General features: G+C 41.3%; 1 protein-coding gene across 1 annotated transcript; it reads left to right on the top strand.

Moving 5' to 3' along the window:
- Positions 1–92: 92 nt before the first annotated feature.
- On the top strand, positions 93–5,501 carry COX7A2 (cytochrome c oxidase subunit 7A2). The gene is made up of 4 exons (XM_068985325.1): positions 93–222; positions 1,359–1,448; positions 3,604–3,688; positions 5,288–5,501. The coding sequence occupies exons 1-4, from the start codon at positions 205–207 to the stop codon at positions 5,344–5,346; spliced, it is 252 nt and encodes an 83-aa protein (XP_068841426.1). The 5' UTR covers positions 93–204; the 3' UTR covers positions 5,347–5,501.
- The last annotated feature ends 10,191 nt before the right edge of the window (positions 5,502–15,692 follow it).

Genomic DNA, 15,692 nt, shown 5'->3' with positions numbered 1-15,692 from the left:
AGGCGCCTAGAGCGGCCGCAGCTGGCCGGCCGCCCGCTCTTTTCTTTTGCTCTCTATGGTTAGGAGCGCCGGCCCCGCCTCCGCCCGGAACTGTTTGGGTTCCAGGCGCTTGCGCAAGGCCAGAAGGTAGTTCCGGTTCCCGCGTGGGGCGTTCTCGTTGCTGGTGGTCAGTTGCCGCGGTTGGTGGGCAGTAACTGAGCCAAGATGCTGCGGAATGTTCTGGTGAGGAGCTACTCTGCTAGCCCTGGGGATGTAGGGCGGGAGGGTTGGGAGCGGAGGCTGGAGAGTCACGACAGAAAACTCCTGGGAGAGAAGGGAGTGGGCGGCTTCGGAAGTCACCTTGGTTGGTGTCCTTTTCGCTTGACCTTCCTTCCCTTCCGTGCATCCCTCTCGCCCCAAGCTGTGCTGAATAGCTGTAGGGAGAGGAGAAGCCTGGGAGGAGGCCAGAAGGTTGTGCGTTACACACGCCTGGGGCTCTTAGTCGCCACCCCTGGTCTTGAGGGTCCAGGTGGGAAGTTTCTGATACCCGGAAGCCTCGGAAAGATACAACCTCTGATACTGAAAGGTTTGAGTTTCAGTGGTTGTGGGCTTTATGGGTGTCAGAAGGCAGTTTGAAAACAATCTACTCAATTTTGGGTGGGGCTTTAGGAGCATTCATGGCCGAAGGGTCGTGTTGCTATCACCAGGCGGTTTTCCGCGGTGTCCTTTACTCCTCCACCGACTTTGAGCATGCGGAATAGTTTCCCCAAATTTTGAGAAAGAAAAGGAAAATGTAACCGTGGTCGTTTTCATCTTCTCAATATATTATTTATTTTAGAAAATGGAGTGCATATTTGTTGTTTTAATCCAGCTGGATGTGTAACGCAAGTCTCTCTTGTAAAAGACTTATACCCTATTGATTTTTGAGGAAAAATGTAATGAGGGAAGCATTTTAGTTAGATAGGAATCATGCCAGTTTATTTGATACCAACTAATAGGTTTTTAATAATCTGGTACAGTATTAAATAAACAACTTTGATTCTAGTGTTATTTTGTAACCATTGTTTATTTTTATAATATCTATGTATCAGTATGTTTTCCTCATATATTGTTACTGGTTCAGTTCAGGTAAAGGTCATGATTTTTTTCGCTCCAAATCTACATGAATTACCTCTTGAATGTATTTGGTAATTCAGAATGCAATGTAAAATGCAATGGACAGGAAACAAAGAGGAAACCTTGCGTGCTTGTCTATAGCTTTGTTATTGATGAACCAGATATGTTTTGACTGTCAGTTTGACTTTTCTGTAGTACTAAAGATTAGAAATGGTTAAGGGTTTCTTTAAGCCCTAAGTCTAACATGGATTTTTAAATTTCAGGCTCTCCGTCAGATTGCTAAGAGGACCATAAGTACTGCTTCACGCAGGCAGTTTGAAAATAAGGTTCCAGAGAAACAAAAGCTGTTTCAGGTATTGAAGTATTTTATAGGTGTTACTTGTAAAATCAGATTACTGAAAGTTGGAGGTAGGAGGTAAATCTGCTTGTTAGCAATCCTGCTGTGTTAGCAAAAGAATAATAAGAAACTGCCTATTGATAGCTAACTGGGAATTTGCTATGACCAGGAGGCCTTTGAGACAGCAGATGAAATGAGGGGGGAAGGGTAAAGGTCAAGACACTTTCTTTTGGAGGGGTCACCTTGGGTTGATACTCTTTGGGGTAGTTGCACAGTAGTGGACAAATAGAAGGAGCTCAGAAACAGAACAAATATATGCCTAGAAACTTGATACACGTTAAAGGTGTATTTCGTATTAGTGGGGAAAGGATACAGTAAATTGATATTGGAAAAATTGGCTGGCTTTTATGAAGAAAGTAAAGTTACATCCCTTCTATATTTTATATATTAAAAGATTAATTTTAGATGTAAATACTTCTCCCTCAAAAAAAACTAAAAGATAATATAGGAGAATTTTTTCCAGTTTTACTGAGGTATGTTTGACAAGTTAAAATTGTATGTGTTTAGGTTGTACCTGATTTTTACTTAAGGTGTACATTGTTTACATTTAATATATCTGTGAATGATTATCACACTCAGGTTTAATCTTAGGAGCCATCCTCAGAAAGTCTTTACAAAGCCTCGAAGCTGTAAAGGAGAAAAATTGAACAGTTTGGTGACATGAAAATTTCAAATGTTCTGTGGTTACAAGAGCTCAGTGACAAATTGAGAGAAAAGTTTTAAAATGAACGAAAAGTCAATATCCTTATTATACAGAGAGCTATAAATCAGTAAGAAATGCAAATTAAAATGACAAGTTGCTACTTTTTCCCCTGATTGATTGTCACAATTTTAGAAGATTTAAAATAGGTTATGATAGCCAGGTATGGGATATATGTGTATTCCTATACAGTACATTGATACATGCCAGGTAGTAGTGTTCGTACAGAAATTTTACAGGGTGTTTGAAAGTATCATTAGAAACAAATTACATACGCTATGATCCAGGACTCCCATTTTAAAAATCTTTGCTATATAGGGAATTTGCTGACAGTCCAGAGTTAAAACTGCACTTCTAATGCAGAAGGCATGGGTTGGATCCCTGGTTGGGAAACTCAAGATCCCACGTGCTGTGAGGTGTAACCAAAAAAGTAAAAATTACACACACACGCAAAAAGAATCTTTCTTACAGAATAGTAGCATAAATATATAAAAGTAGGAAATAGGCTGTTATTCATTATGGGATTTTAATATTTAAAAAATCCCAACCTAAACATGCATTAATAAAAGATTGGCTAATTATGACACTTTTTACACAGTGGAATGCTATATAGCCATTAAAAGGAACAAAGTAGGTTTAAATGGACTAACAGTGGTTTTTAAAATAAGTATTGAGTGAAAAATAGTGTGATAGATCATTATATAGCACAATCTCATTCATGTAAGTATGCATAATTTAGACGCTTTGACAATATAAGCTTTAAAAAATTAAGGATATGTATTTTGCTGTCAATAGTGGATTTCTCATGAGGAGAGACTTAATGGCACATAGCAGTTTACCTTTTATAAGTAGTTAGGTTATTGATTTTTTGTTTTATTGTGATCTCTGGTTTTTCATAAAGAAAATTTTAAATGGTTAAAAAAAGTTCTGTCGTATGCTGCAAAAAATAAAACATATTTAGTAGATGTATAGAATATCTACTATATGCCAGGTGCTGGACGGGGGCACTAAAGATGTAATTTAGGGTTATAAACCAAAATACTCTCCCCATTTTTTAAGGGAAGGAAGATCCCTATAACCAAATCTAAAGTTTGATGATTACTACATTTTTAAAATTGATGAAGTCAATATATTTCCATAGCTTTACTGTTTATATTTTCCTTGGAAAGAGCATCTTTTTTAGATCTGAAATTAACTTTAAAAGATAAAGAATGTTGATTTTTAGGAGTTTTTATTTTAACAGTAGTTGCAGTAGAGAAAGAATCAGGAAAATTACAGTCCTTTTTAATTTTGGTATTTAAAATATTTCAGTTCTAGGTGTCTAAGAAGCCACTACTTTCATATGAATAGATTAATCTTTTTCATTTAGTTGGAAGCAAATGACACATGTATTAATTATTATTTATCCTAGGAGGATAATGGAATTCCAGTGCATCTGAAGGGTGGGATAGCTGATGCCCTCCTGTATAGAGCCACCATGATTCTTACAGTTGGTGGTAAGTTGGTGGAATGTTGCTCTGTAGCAAAGTCATAGTAGGGATAGCTAACAACGTCATTGCTCTCACTATGCCAGTGTTTTAACACAGGCAGTCTGTCCCCAGAACCTGAGGTCTTAATTGCTTCACAAACAATGACTCAAGAAGATGATTGATACACATTGTATAAGAACAGTTTAGCGTCTTTAAAAAAAATAAGCCAATGAAGTTTGGTGGTTATCTTGTGATAGAGGTGGCTTTTGGAACGTGCCTGTGGTGGCTGTGCAGGCCTTTGGAGGAGTCAAAGATAGCTGCTGCTCCCCGTCTCCTGTAAGAGAGCTTCTTACATATTTTGACTGGGATGCATAATAGAAACACAGTTTAGATGTAAACCATGTACATACGTATGTATGATGGAAATAAAACCTTGTGCAAGACAGTACTTTTTTCACTACATGTAAAGCACTTTAATATTTTTTCTGTGAATTGGGTGGGTCCATTATTTAGTACTAGCAATCACAAATTGGTATTTGTGATTGGAGTATCACAAATCGGAGTTCTAGGAGCAGAGTTAGGAATTTGAATGATTCCTCCCTAGGGGAGAAGGGAACATAATATTAGTGATTACTGTGTGCTCCTTCTGTTGATAGGAAAGCCGCATACATGGGTTTCTATCACCCTTGTATTAAGTCTGTAATGTGTCCTCCTTTTAAAGATGAAGTTGCGTTAATTTTGTTGTTGTTCAGTCACTAAGTCATGTCTGACTCCTTGCAACCCCATGGACTGCAGCACCCCAGGCTCCCCTCACGGTGGAAGGAAGAAGACTGAAGCAGTTTGCCATTTCCTCCTCCAGTGGACTACGTTTTGTTAGAACTCTTCATTATGACCTATCCATCTTGGGTCATGTGCATGGCTTGGCTCATAGATTCATTCAATTAATGCAAGCCCCTTCGCTGAGACCAGGCTGAGGTCCATGAAGGGGTTGTGTTAATTACCCAAGATGATATCACTTCTTTGTGGAATAGCTGATATTTGAACTCTAATCACAAAGTCCCCTTGCTTGTGCCAGGGTTCCTTCTTTGACTTGAGTTGAATGTAGTGAAGGGCCCGTTTATGGACAACAACCAGAGAGTGACATTTGGGCTTTATTAAGGTAAAGTCCTAAATTAGAAATTCTTACTTATAGATTTGATTATTTAAAAATTATATGTCAGTCTTCCTTGGTTTTATATTGATGATACACTTCAGGGAAGGCTTTGGATATTTGACCTTCTTTGGCTTTTGAATCATTCTTAGCATTTCTCAGGCAATCTTAGGTTATATATTATTAATCTTATTTTAAATTTTTACATGCCATTAAGTTAGCAAATACATTATTTTACTGTGTCTAACACTTCCTATACAAGTTAACTAATACTGAAATGATATTAAATGTGTTTGTATATATTTTAAATTTTGCCAGCAATCTATCAAAATACTTTTGTATGTTCTCATAAAAGTAGTCATAATACCAAGATTTCCTTTACCTTACCTTTCCAACTTTTTAGCTGGAATATTGAGTTTATACATTCAAACCTCAAGGTTTCTTAAGTTCTTACTTTGTCTCTTCTCATTTTTCAGGAACGGCATATGCCATGTATGAACTGGCTGTGGCTTCATTTCCCAAGAAGCAGGATTGACTTCAGTTTATCCTGCTAGCAATCAGTTGGTTCAATTCCATTCAGCTCTCTGTGGACCAGTAATCTGATACATAACTGAGTTCTTTGGGGATCAATATTTATTGACTTGTATTAGCTGCCACCAATAAAGCAGTCTTTACCATGCCTTTTTTTATTTTATCACTTTCGGATACATTATACCAGTAATATCAGCCTTATAAACCTTGGTAAGGAGCAAAAAATGTTTCTTTGGTCATTCGGTTATATAAAGTACTGTTGTGGTATTATTTTAGTGACTTTATTTTTAGCAGCTTCAGATTACAACAGGGAATGGTCTTCAGCTCTAAAAGAGCTTGACGCATGGAGAGTCTTAGAGTCTTTCCCTCTTCCTCCGTGCTGTACTGTATCTTGGGATGTGCTAGTACCTGAGGTTAGTAGAAGCAGGTTATTTTTGGCTCATGGTGTTCAAGTTTTTTTTTTCCTCTTAGCTGTGTGTTTATGGTTAAGAATATTAGATGTATTCTGCAGTGTAAAATAGGCTTTAGTAGAGTAGCTGTAAAGTAATCCAGCATTTGTTCTTCTTTTCACACTCAGCGTGGGCTTCTGTCATGTTAGTTTAATCCATAATGTGAAGTGTGCCTTTCCTTAAAATGCTTCATCTGTCACAGTTAATCTTCTGGGGGAATAGAAGGAGTCAGACTTGGTCATCTCCTCTGCAAGGCGTGCACTTGTAACAACCATGAAGATGAGTCTAGGTGTGTCACACCTCGGGGTAATCTATCAGTAATGGTTTTCTAAACTTCAATTTCTAGATAAAGTTGAGAAAGTCAGTATATTTAGAAAAATAGAGTCAAGTCTGAAATAGCCAAACCAAGTCTTTGCCTTTTAAAACATTGAGGCTTATTATACAAATCCATCTCAACAGGTACCTGATAAAAGGTGTTTCAGCCTTGAATCTCGGAAGTCAGATCTTGGGAGCCGTATACCTAACCTGCTACTGAATGCAGGAGTCTGCCCAGCCTCTTACAGAATCTCATTGCTAACAGCAGACAACACTGCTTTTGAAAGGAGTGTAATGAGTATCATTAGACATTTCTAAACTTGGAGGAAGGTCTTAAGTTGCCATGGAATCTGGTCCAATTCTGTGATTCAGAGGGAAAAAGCAGCCACTGATAATATTTTGAAACTAGTTAGATTTATCAGCATTGTGGTGGTGGTTTAGTCACTAAGTCGTGTCCGACTCTTGGAATCCCTTAGGCTATATAGCCTGCCAGGCTCCTCTGTCCATGGGATTCTCCAGGCAAGAATACTGGAGTCAGTAGCCATTTTCTTCCCCAGAGGATCTTCCCAACCCAGGAATCGAACCTGGGTATCCTGCATTGCAGGCAGATTCTTTACTGACTGAGCTCTGAGGGAAGCCCCTTAAAGCAGCCAGCATTGTATAAAGGAAAATTTCATCCATGTGATTTGAAATGCTTTTATAACATGATGTGAAAGATACTTTTGTACAGCAAAAAAAGAAGTCCAGCTTGGTATCCTCAATAGCCTTTATTTCTTGGAGCTGTGAGGTACTTATCTATTTCTAATGAAACCTAGTGAGGAAACATACATGATTGGATAAAGTAGAAGTTGTTTAAATGCTTAAGATACTTAAAAATATTTTTAAGTGCTGTAATTAAGTTTTTGCCCTTCACTCTAAAATTCTGCACTGTCAGCAGGGGTGGAAATGCTGCTGCTGCTAAGTCACTTCAGTCGTGTCTGACTCTGTGCAACCCCACAGATGGCAGCCCACTAGGCTCCCCCGTCCCTGGGATTCTCCAGGCAAGAACACTGGAGTGGGTTGCCATTTCCTTCTCCACCATGAAGGTGAAAAGTGAAAGTGAAGTCGCTCAGTCGTATCTGACTCCTAGCAACCCCATGGACTGCAACCTACCAGGCTCCTCGGTCCATGGGATTTTCCAGGCAAGAGTACTGGAGTGGGCTGCCACTGCCTTCTCTGAGGGGTGGAAATGGGAAGGTGACAAAGGGCAAGATCTCAGAAGAGGGTTTGCTGGGTAGAAGCCTGTGAACTTACCTGCTGCACTTAGCATTTAGTAAGGGAGAGATGACTGTTACTGATAAATTTCAAAGACCGACCAAGTGTCCATAGAACAGAGCTCATAAGAAGTATCAAAACTGTGCCCTTCAAAAACATTTGTAATTCCAATCTCCTTTGTAGCTTTACCACATATTATCCGTTTGAGAATAGTGAAGTGAAAGTTGCTCAATCATGTCTGACTCTGCGACCCCATGGACTGTTGTCCATGGAATTCTCCAGGGCAGAATACTGGCAGAATTTCCCTTCTCAAGGGGACCTTCCCAACCTAGGGATTGTGCACAGGTCTCCCGCATTGTAGGTGGATTCTTTACCAGCTGAGCCACTAGGAAAGCCCTCATTATAGTATCTGCTGCTATACTATTTGAGAATAGTATCTGCTGTTAAACAAGAAGTTCTATGATGATATTATCCCATTAATATAAACACCAGGGGAGATACGTTTAAGTGAAATTATGTTAGTACTGTGCTCAGGATTGCATTTGTAGTCTAGCTGTTCTAGATGAAATTACATTGAAAAGCTAAAGCTCAGGGCATGCAGTTTACCCAAAGATAGAAACAGCAAGACTTCAAGGCTAGGTTTATCTTGAATTGTTGAAGTTCATGGTCTTACCAGTATATGTCATCATATCGGATGTTTAATTTTATTGGCTGGGACAGCTTCAGTGCACTGCTGGAAGCATTGTAGGTAAATATGAGTGCCCTGCAGACTTCATCCCCTGGCCTGTCAGACTTGAGAAAGGGTGATCAGTACAGTCTCCATTTCCATTTTTCAGTTTCACGTTGATCTCTGTATAGCTTGCAGTCTACCTGCCTGTTTAACATTTGTCTCTTCCTCTTTGTACGTGAGATCTAAAGTCCGCATTCGTCACCAGCCACATGCTTCTCTGCTTGGTGCGTGTATGCTCATTCTTGACTGAGTATCTGGGAAAGTGCCCCAGGTTCTGCTGGAAACTTTGACATTCTTCACTTTACTCCCAGGATTTCCTGTGTTCATCTTTGTCAAGAATTCCATGCCTTTGAATTCAAATTTGAATTAATAATTGTTGATAAGACTGGGAACAAGTGCAGCACTGTAGTCAGTCACCGATCATGAAGTCAGGAGACCCAGCTTCAAGCTTTGTATTAGATGACCGTGGTAGCTAGCCTTGCTAAACTTGTATCCCCATCTGCATAAATGGAATAATGCCTACTGCACATGGCTATTCTAATGCATGCAACGCAAAAAAAATGGTTTCTGACATGCCAAGTGTACAATAAACGCTAGGCACTTCTATTGTCCTCTGAGAGAAAGAACTGTATCTTTTCAGCTCATCCCTGTCAACTGGGCACAGCGCAGGGTCCATGAGCTGGTCAGGGCTGGTAAGACAGGTCACGCTTTCATCCATGACTTGGATGTCTTCAGGCTCTGCTATCCTCAGTGCATGGCTTTCATTCTTGTAAGATAGCTGCTGCAACTCCTGCTATTGTGTTTGTTTTGTGCAGGAAGAAGGAAGATTGATGAAAAGACCACATGCTAAACAAGCGAGCTCTATTTAAAGAGCCTCAGAAGCCCCACCAAAGACTTAAGCTTTTATCTCTTTGGCCAGATCTTCTGCCAAATGGTTGTGTCTGCATTCAAGGAGGCTAAGAAATGTATTAGCTGGGCCTATTGCCAAGCAAAATTGGAGTTCTGTTTAGTAACAGGAGACAGGGTATTGAGTTGGCAAGTAACTGTCTCTGCCCTAGTCAGTTTTTTCAAATTTATTTTAATTTGAGGATAATTGCTTTACAATGTTGCGTTGGGTTCTGACCTACGAGAGCAGGAATCACTGATATGTACACATATATCTCCTCCCTCTTGAACCTCTCTCCCACCCTCATCCCACCCCTCTAGGTTCATCACAGGGCATGGGCTTTACCCCAGCCAGTTTGTTTGTCAAAAGAATGAAGTCCACGCTGGAGGAGACAGGAAGGACCTATGGGCATTTCGGTTCCTGGTTGTAGTTGCCTCCAATGCCCACAGCTATGCCTGCTCGTAGGCTTGATTGCATTTCATCATCAAATAAGTTTCCCTTTGTGCTTAAGTTAGTTCAGGTAGGTTTCTCAAGCAAGAACCAACCAAAGCAGGATTTCCTGTTTTCCATCTCTTACACCATCTAGGACCACACCCCGACAATTTACTCTAAACCAGTTATACGCTTAAATAAGGCAGCCGCTACTGGTTTCTCATAGCAGACAGGAATGTTTCAAAGCAGCAAGAATGCCAATAGGGAGAACACGAGTGATAAAAACAAATTACAATGCTGCTATAGTCCATTTGGTTCAGGGTTTACAGAACCCTTTCTGCCATTTGAGGGCTGCTCTTGTGGCTCAGTTGGTAAAGAATCTGCCTGCAAAGTGGGAGACCTGGGTTCGATCCCTGGGTTGGGAAGATCCCCTGGAGAACGGAAAGGCTACCCACTCCAGTATTCTGGCCTGGAGAATTCCATGGACTATAGTCCATGGGGTTGCAAAGAGTCGGACACAACTGAGCGGCTTTCACTTTCTGTCATTTGAGGTAGTTTTACACAGGTTCCCCAAAGCTGCCGACTGATTTCACAGACATCTAGCCTGGGACTCCCACTGCTTGGGTCCTGTATGCACCCATGTGTAGGGCAACACCTCATGAGCCACTACCCAGGACCTTGTTTCTACATATACCACAAGTTAACATATGTTGGGTACCTACAGGGTGCTAGACTCTCTTGTGGGTGCCTGGGAATCACTGTTGAACAAAATATGCAGATTCTTATCCTCACTGAGTTCCCGTTAGAGTGAGGGGGTGGCAAGGAAGACAGGTAATAGAACACAAAGATAAACTGTGCATTATGTTAGTGGGAGAGTCAGTTCCTAGGTAGGTTGGTGAGTCCGGGGTCCCTGAGGAGGAGAGTCAGGTCTAGGGCTCTCGAGGAGGTTATAGGGATCTGGAGTCCTCAAGGAGAAGAAAAGGACAAATGTTTTTTTGTTTAAGCCCAGAGCTGATGATTGCATGACAAAACAATTCATCTTGCTCAATGATATGTTTTTCTTAAATCCTGTACCAATGATTATATGACAACAATGTATCTTACTTGAGGACATATTTCTCCTTCTTGGGAATCTTCTGACAAATCCAGTCATCTTAAAATGTATATTAGAGAGTGGGTCTGGTAAAATCTTTTTATTTATTGTTGGTTCTAATCCCATTATCTTAAAATGTAAATTGTGGGAAATGAGTCTGGTAAGACCTTTACAGCCTTGAGACATTCTTTTGATTTACTGTCATAACCAATTGAAAGAGTATATAGCTCCCTTCCCAAGACTAGCAAGGGGGCCACTCTCCGCCCCCTTCTGATGTCTGTGTCAGAAGCTTTCTCTGTCACTTTTCATACTTTAATAAAACTCTGCTACACAGAAGCTCTTGTGTGATCAAGCCTGGTCCCTGGTTCTAAGCTAAATATTTGGAAATCACGACTCTGATACTGTTCACCATAAGCTACGTTAGCAGGTAACGAATCCTATGGTGGTGCTGGGGGAACCAAATGGCATGGGGCTGGGGTTATTGGTTGTAGTAGTAAATGAGGTATGAGGACAGGTGTCAGTGGGAAGCAGACTTAGTGCTTATTCACTCAGTTCAGTTCAGCTCAGTCGTGTCCTACTCTTTGCAACCCCATGAATCACAGCACACCAGGCCTCCCTGTCCATCACCAACTCCCGGAGTTCACTCAGACTCACGTCCATCGGGTCCGTGATGCCATCCAGCCATCTCATCCTCAGTCGTCCCCTTCTCCTCCTGCCCCCAATCCCTCCCAGCATCAGAGTCTTTTCCAACGAGTCAACTCTTCACATGAGGTGGCCAAAGTACTGGAGCTTCAGCTTTAGCATCATTCCTTCTAAAAAAATCCCAGGGCTGATCTCCTTCAGAATGGACTGGTTGGATCTCCTTGCAGGCCAAGGGACTCTCAAGAGTCTTCTCCAAAACCACAGTTCAAAAGCATCAATTCTTTGGCTCTCAGCCTTCTTCACAGTCCAACTCTCACGTCCATACATGACCACAGGAAAAACCATAGCCTTGACTAGACGGACCTTAGTCGGCAAAGTAATGTCTCTGCTTTTGAATATGCTGTCTAGGTTGGTCATAACTTTTCTTCCAAGGAGTAAGCATCTCTTAATTTCATGGCTGCAATCACCATCTGCAGTGATTTTGGAGCCCCCCCAAAATAAAGTCTGACACTGTTTCCACTGTTTCCCCATCTATTTCCCATGAATTGATGGGACCAGATGCCATGATCTTCATTTTCTGAATGCTGAGCTTTAGGCCAACTTTTTCACTCTCCTCTTTCACTTTCATCAAGAGGCTTTTTAGTTCCTCTTCACTTTCTGCCATAAGGGTGGTGTCATCTGCATATCTGAGGATATTGATATTTCTCCTGGCAATCTTGACTCCAGCTTGTGTTTCTTCCAGTCCAGCGTTTCTCATGATGTACTCTGCATAGAAGTTAAATAAGCAGGGTGACAATATACAGCCTTGATGTACTCCTTTTCCTATTTGGAACCAGTCTGTTGTTCCATGTCCAGTTCTAACTGTTGCTTCCTGACCTGCATACAGATTTCTCAAGAGGCAGGTCAGGTGGTTTGGTATCCCCATCTCTTTCAGAATTTTCCACAGTTTACTGTGATCCACACAGTCAAAGGCTTTGGCATAGTCACTAAAGCAGAAATAGATGTTTTTCTGGAACTCTCTTGCTTTTTCCATGATCCAGCGGATGTTGACAATTTGATCTCTGGTTCCTCTGCCTTTTCTAAAACCAGCTTGAACATCAGGAAATTCATGGTTCATGTATTGCTGAAGTCTGGCTTGGAGAATTTTGAGCATTACTTTACTAGTGTGTGAGATGAGTGCAATTGTGTGGTAGTTTGAGCATTCTTTGGCATTGCCTTTCTTTGGAATTGGAATGAAAAGTGACCTTTTCCAGTCCTGTGGCCACTGCTGAGTTTACCAAATTTGTTGGCATATTGAGTGCAGCACTTTCACAGCATCATCTTTCAGGATTTGAAATAGCTCAACTGAATTCCATCACCTCCACTAGCTTTGTTCATAGCAATGCTTTCCAAGGCCCACTTGACTTCACATTCCAGGATGTCTGGCTCTAGATGAGTGATCACATCATCGTCATTATCTGGGTCGTGAAGATCTTTTTTGTACAGTTCTTCTGTGTATTCTTGCCACCTCTTCTTAATATCTTCTGCTTCTGTTAGGCCCATACCATTTCTGTCCTTTATCGAGCCCATCTTTGCTTGAAATATTCCCTTGGTATCTCTAATTTTCTTGAAGAGATCTGTAGTCTTTCCCATTCTGTTCTTTTCCTCTATTTCTTTGCATTGATCGCTGAAGAAGGCTTTCTTATCTCTTCTTGCCATTCTTTGGAACTCTGCATTCAGATGCTTATATCTTTCCTTTTCTCCTTTGCTTTTCACCTCTCTTCTTTTCACAGCTATTTGTAAGGCCTCCCCAGACAGCCATTTTGCTTTTTTGCATTTCTTTTCCATGGGGATGGTCTTGATCCCTGTCTCCTGTACAATGTCACGAACCTCATTCCATAGTTCATCAGCTTATTTGCTCAGTTGTGTCCAATTCTTTGTGACCCCATAGACTGTAGTCCAACAGGCTCCTCTGTCCATGGAATTCTCCAGGAGAAGAGGAAAATTAAAAATTTTACATAACCTCCTGTTCCTTCTGCATCTAACTCAGCTTGCTCCTTGCAAAGTGTGGATCACGTAGGTCTCAGAAAGTGGGGACTCAATACTAGAGATTGGAGCTTATCTCACTCACCCTTGTCCTGCTCTCTGTAATTGCCCAGTCCCTGCAAACCCAGGAACATGCTTAATCACGCCTGTCTGTGTATAAAAACTCTGTAACCCATTTATTCGGGGCTCAGAGCTTGGAGTGATAACTCCTCTGGGCCCGCCGGTATAATAAACCTGAGTTTTCCAACTCTCTGAGTGTGGTGCTTGGTTTCTTGAGAACTGGTTTCTGCAACATTTCTGGCGGTCCCAGAGAGATTCCAACCATGCCGGCCCCTTGAGCCACTGGATTGGTGGCTCGACTTGGCAGGAGTGAAGGAACCCCGAGATGAACGAGGAGGCGCACCGCCTGACGGTATTACGGGTTCTCTTTTGGACCAGCGTTCGGACTCTCCAGATGGCCGAGCCCCAACTGCACTCATCGGAGGGATGGACCAACTCACCAGGAATGGCCACAGGAACAGGTAAGACCCCAGGGCCAGTCCCCAGTCAGGTCCTACCCCAAGAAGTGGAGACTGATCACCTCCTTGGAGCTCCCAGGAAGGGAGCATCATATATGGAGAACTGGGGACTCAGGAGAAGGGAGGCATTGTGACTGATAACCTCCTTGGAGTTCCGGGAAGGGAGCAACAGTTAAGGAAACCTGGGGACTTGGGAGAAGGGAGGCATTGTGATAGCCACTGAATGTGAGTGTGTGATTGCTGATTGAACAGAGTGAGAGAAATCTTTCTTCTTATAAACTGCAAAATCAATTATTTTTGCATATGCAATTAAAAACAACTAGAAGGCAATGGCACCCCACTCCCGTACTCTTGCCTGGAAAATCCCATGGATGGAGGGGCCTGGAAGGCTGCAGTCCATGTGGTCACTGAGGGTCGGACACGACTGAGCTACTTCACTTTCTCTTTTCACTTTCATGCATTGGAGAAGGAAATGGCAATCCACTCCAGTGTTCTTGCCTGGAGAATCCCAGGGATGGCAGAGCCAGGTGGGCTGCCATCTACAGAGTCGCACAGAGTTGGACACTACTGGAGTGACTTAGCAGTAGCAGTAGCAGCTTGTTAAAAGCCCTGCCTGGGGAAAAGCTGAAAGTCAACACTTTCCCTGTCCTTGAAATACACAGCCAACTTTGGCTGACCTCAGCCTTGGGTAAATTAGAACTTCAAGCAAAGAAAAAAAAAGGGGGGGGGGGTCAAAGACATATTTTAAATCTCAAACAGAAAAAATAAGATCTGTGTGTCTTTTTGTATGTCTCAGCATGTGTCTTTTGTTTTGTTTTCTGATAATATTGTTGAAGTTGTAAATGAGTTCTAATTTGATTGACCTAAAGAAAAGTAAGCACTTACACATCAAATAATTCTAAATACAAGAAAAATAAGCCTAAATAAATTTCAGATTCACGTGAACTTGGAAATATTCAATATTAAATATCTAGTATTAATATTTGTTTGCTAATCTAAAGGAAGTAGGATGTATGTTTTTAATAAAGAAGATATAAAAAATAAAAATTACATTTTATACAGGGGAAAAGAAAGTAGGTCTGACTTACAGGTGGCTGTTACAGACAGTGATTAAAAAGTTTGTGGAAAGCAGACCCTGAAAAAAAATTTGTACATGGTTGAAAGTGAAGTTGCTCAGTCGTGTCTGACTCTGTGATCCCATGGACTGTAGTCTACCAGGCTTCTCTGTCCATGGGATTTTCCAGGCAAGATTACTGGAGTGGGTTGCCACTAAGTTTAAAATAAATTTAATTAAGTTTACCTAACTGAGTTTAAAGTAAGCTGGTACAAAACTTGAATTTGGTCTTTCTCTTTATTAAGAGGACGTACTTTCTTCAGATGTTGAACTGCTTTTAATAATAGATTTAAGTTTCTTTACCTCTTAATTGACCAGTTCTATATTTACCTTTGAAATCTTTTGTTATCTTGGACTAAGTAAATAACTATTATTTCACGGTGACTTATATGATCCTACCTGACTGTTATAAACCCTTTTGATATTTATCGACTAAACTTCCTAAATAACTTGACTTCTAGCTAACTTTGGGATGCTTCAAAGGGCCCCTGAGACATCCCAAAGAGCTATTAAGCTACCTGGGTTCATTGGACATGTTAAATTACATAGGAAGTACTGTTAAAGTGGTGGGGGGAAAATCTTTTCAGCTTATACTGTATGGCTGACGTTACTAACATAGATATCCCAAATTTATGTGAAATTCACATAGATCTGCTGCTGCTACTAAGTCGCTTCAGTCCTGTCCAACTCTGTGCGACCCCACAGACTGCAGCCCACCAGGCTCCCCCGGCCCTGGGATTCTCCAGGCAAGAACACTGGAGTGGGCTGCCATTTCCTTCTCCAATGCATGAAGGTGAAAACTGAAAGTGAAGTCGCTCAGTCGTGTCCGACTCTTAGTGACCCCATGGATTGAAGCCTACCATGCTCCTCTGTCCATGGGATTTTCGAGGCA

The sequence above is a fragment of the Capricornis sumatraensis genome, chromosome 13, assembly GCF_032405125.1.
Source record: "Capricornis sumatraensis isolate serow.1 chromosome 13, serow.2, whole genome shotgun sequence".
In the NCBI taxonomy this organism is placed as follows: Eukaryota; Metazoa; Chordata; class Mammalia; order Artiodactyla; family Bovidae; genus Capricornis; species Capricornis sumatraensis.
The sequence above is the reverse complement of the archived record's forward strand: the minus strand, read 5'-3'. Positions and strand labels throughout refer to the sequence as shown.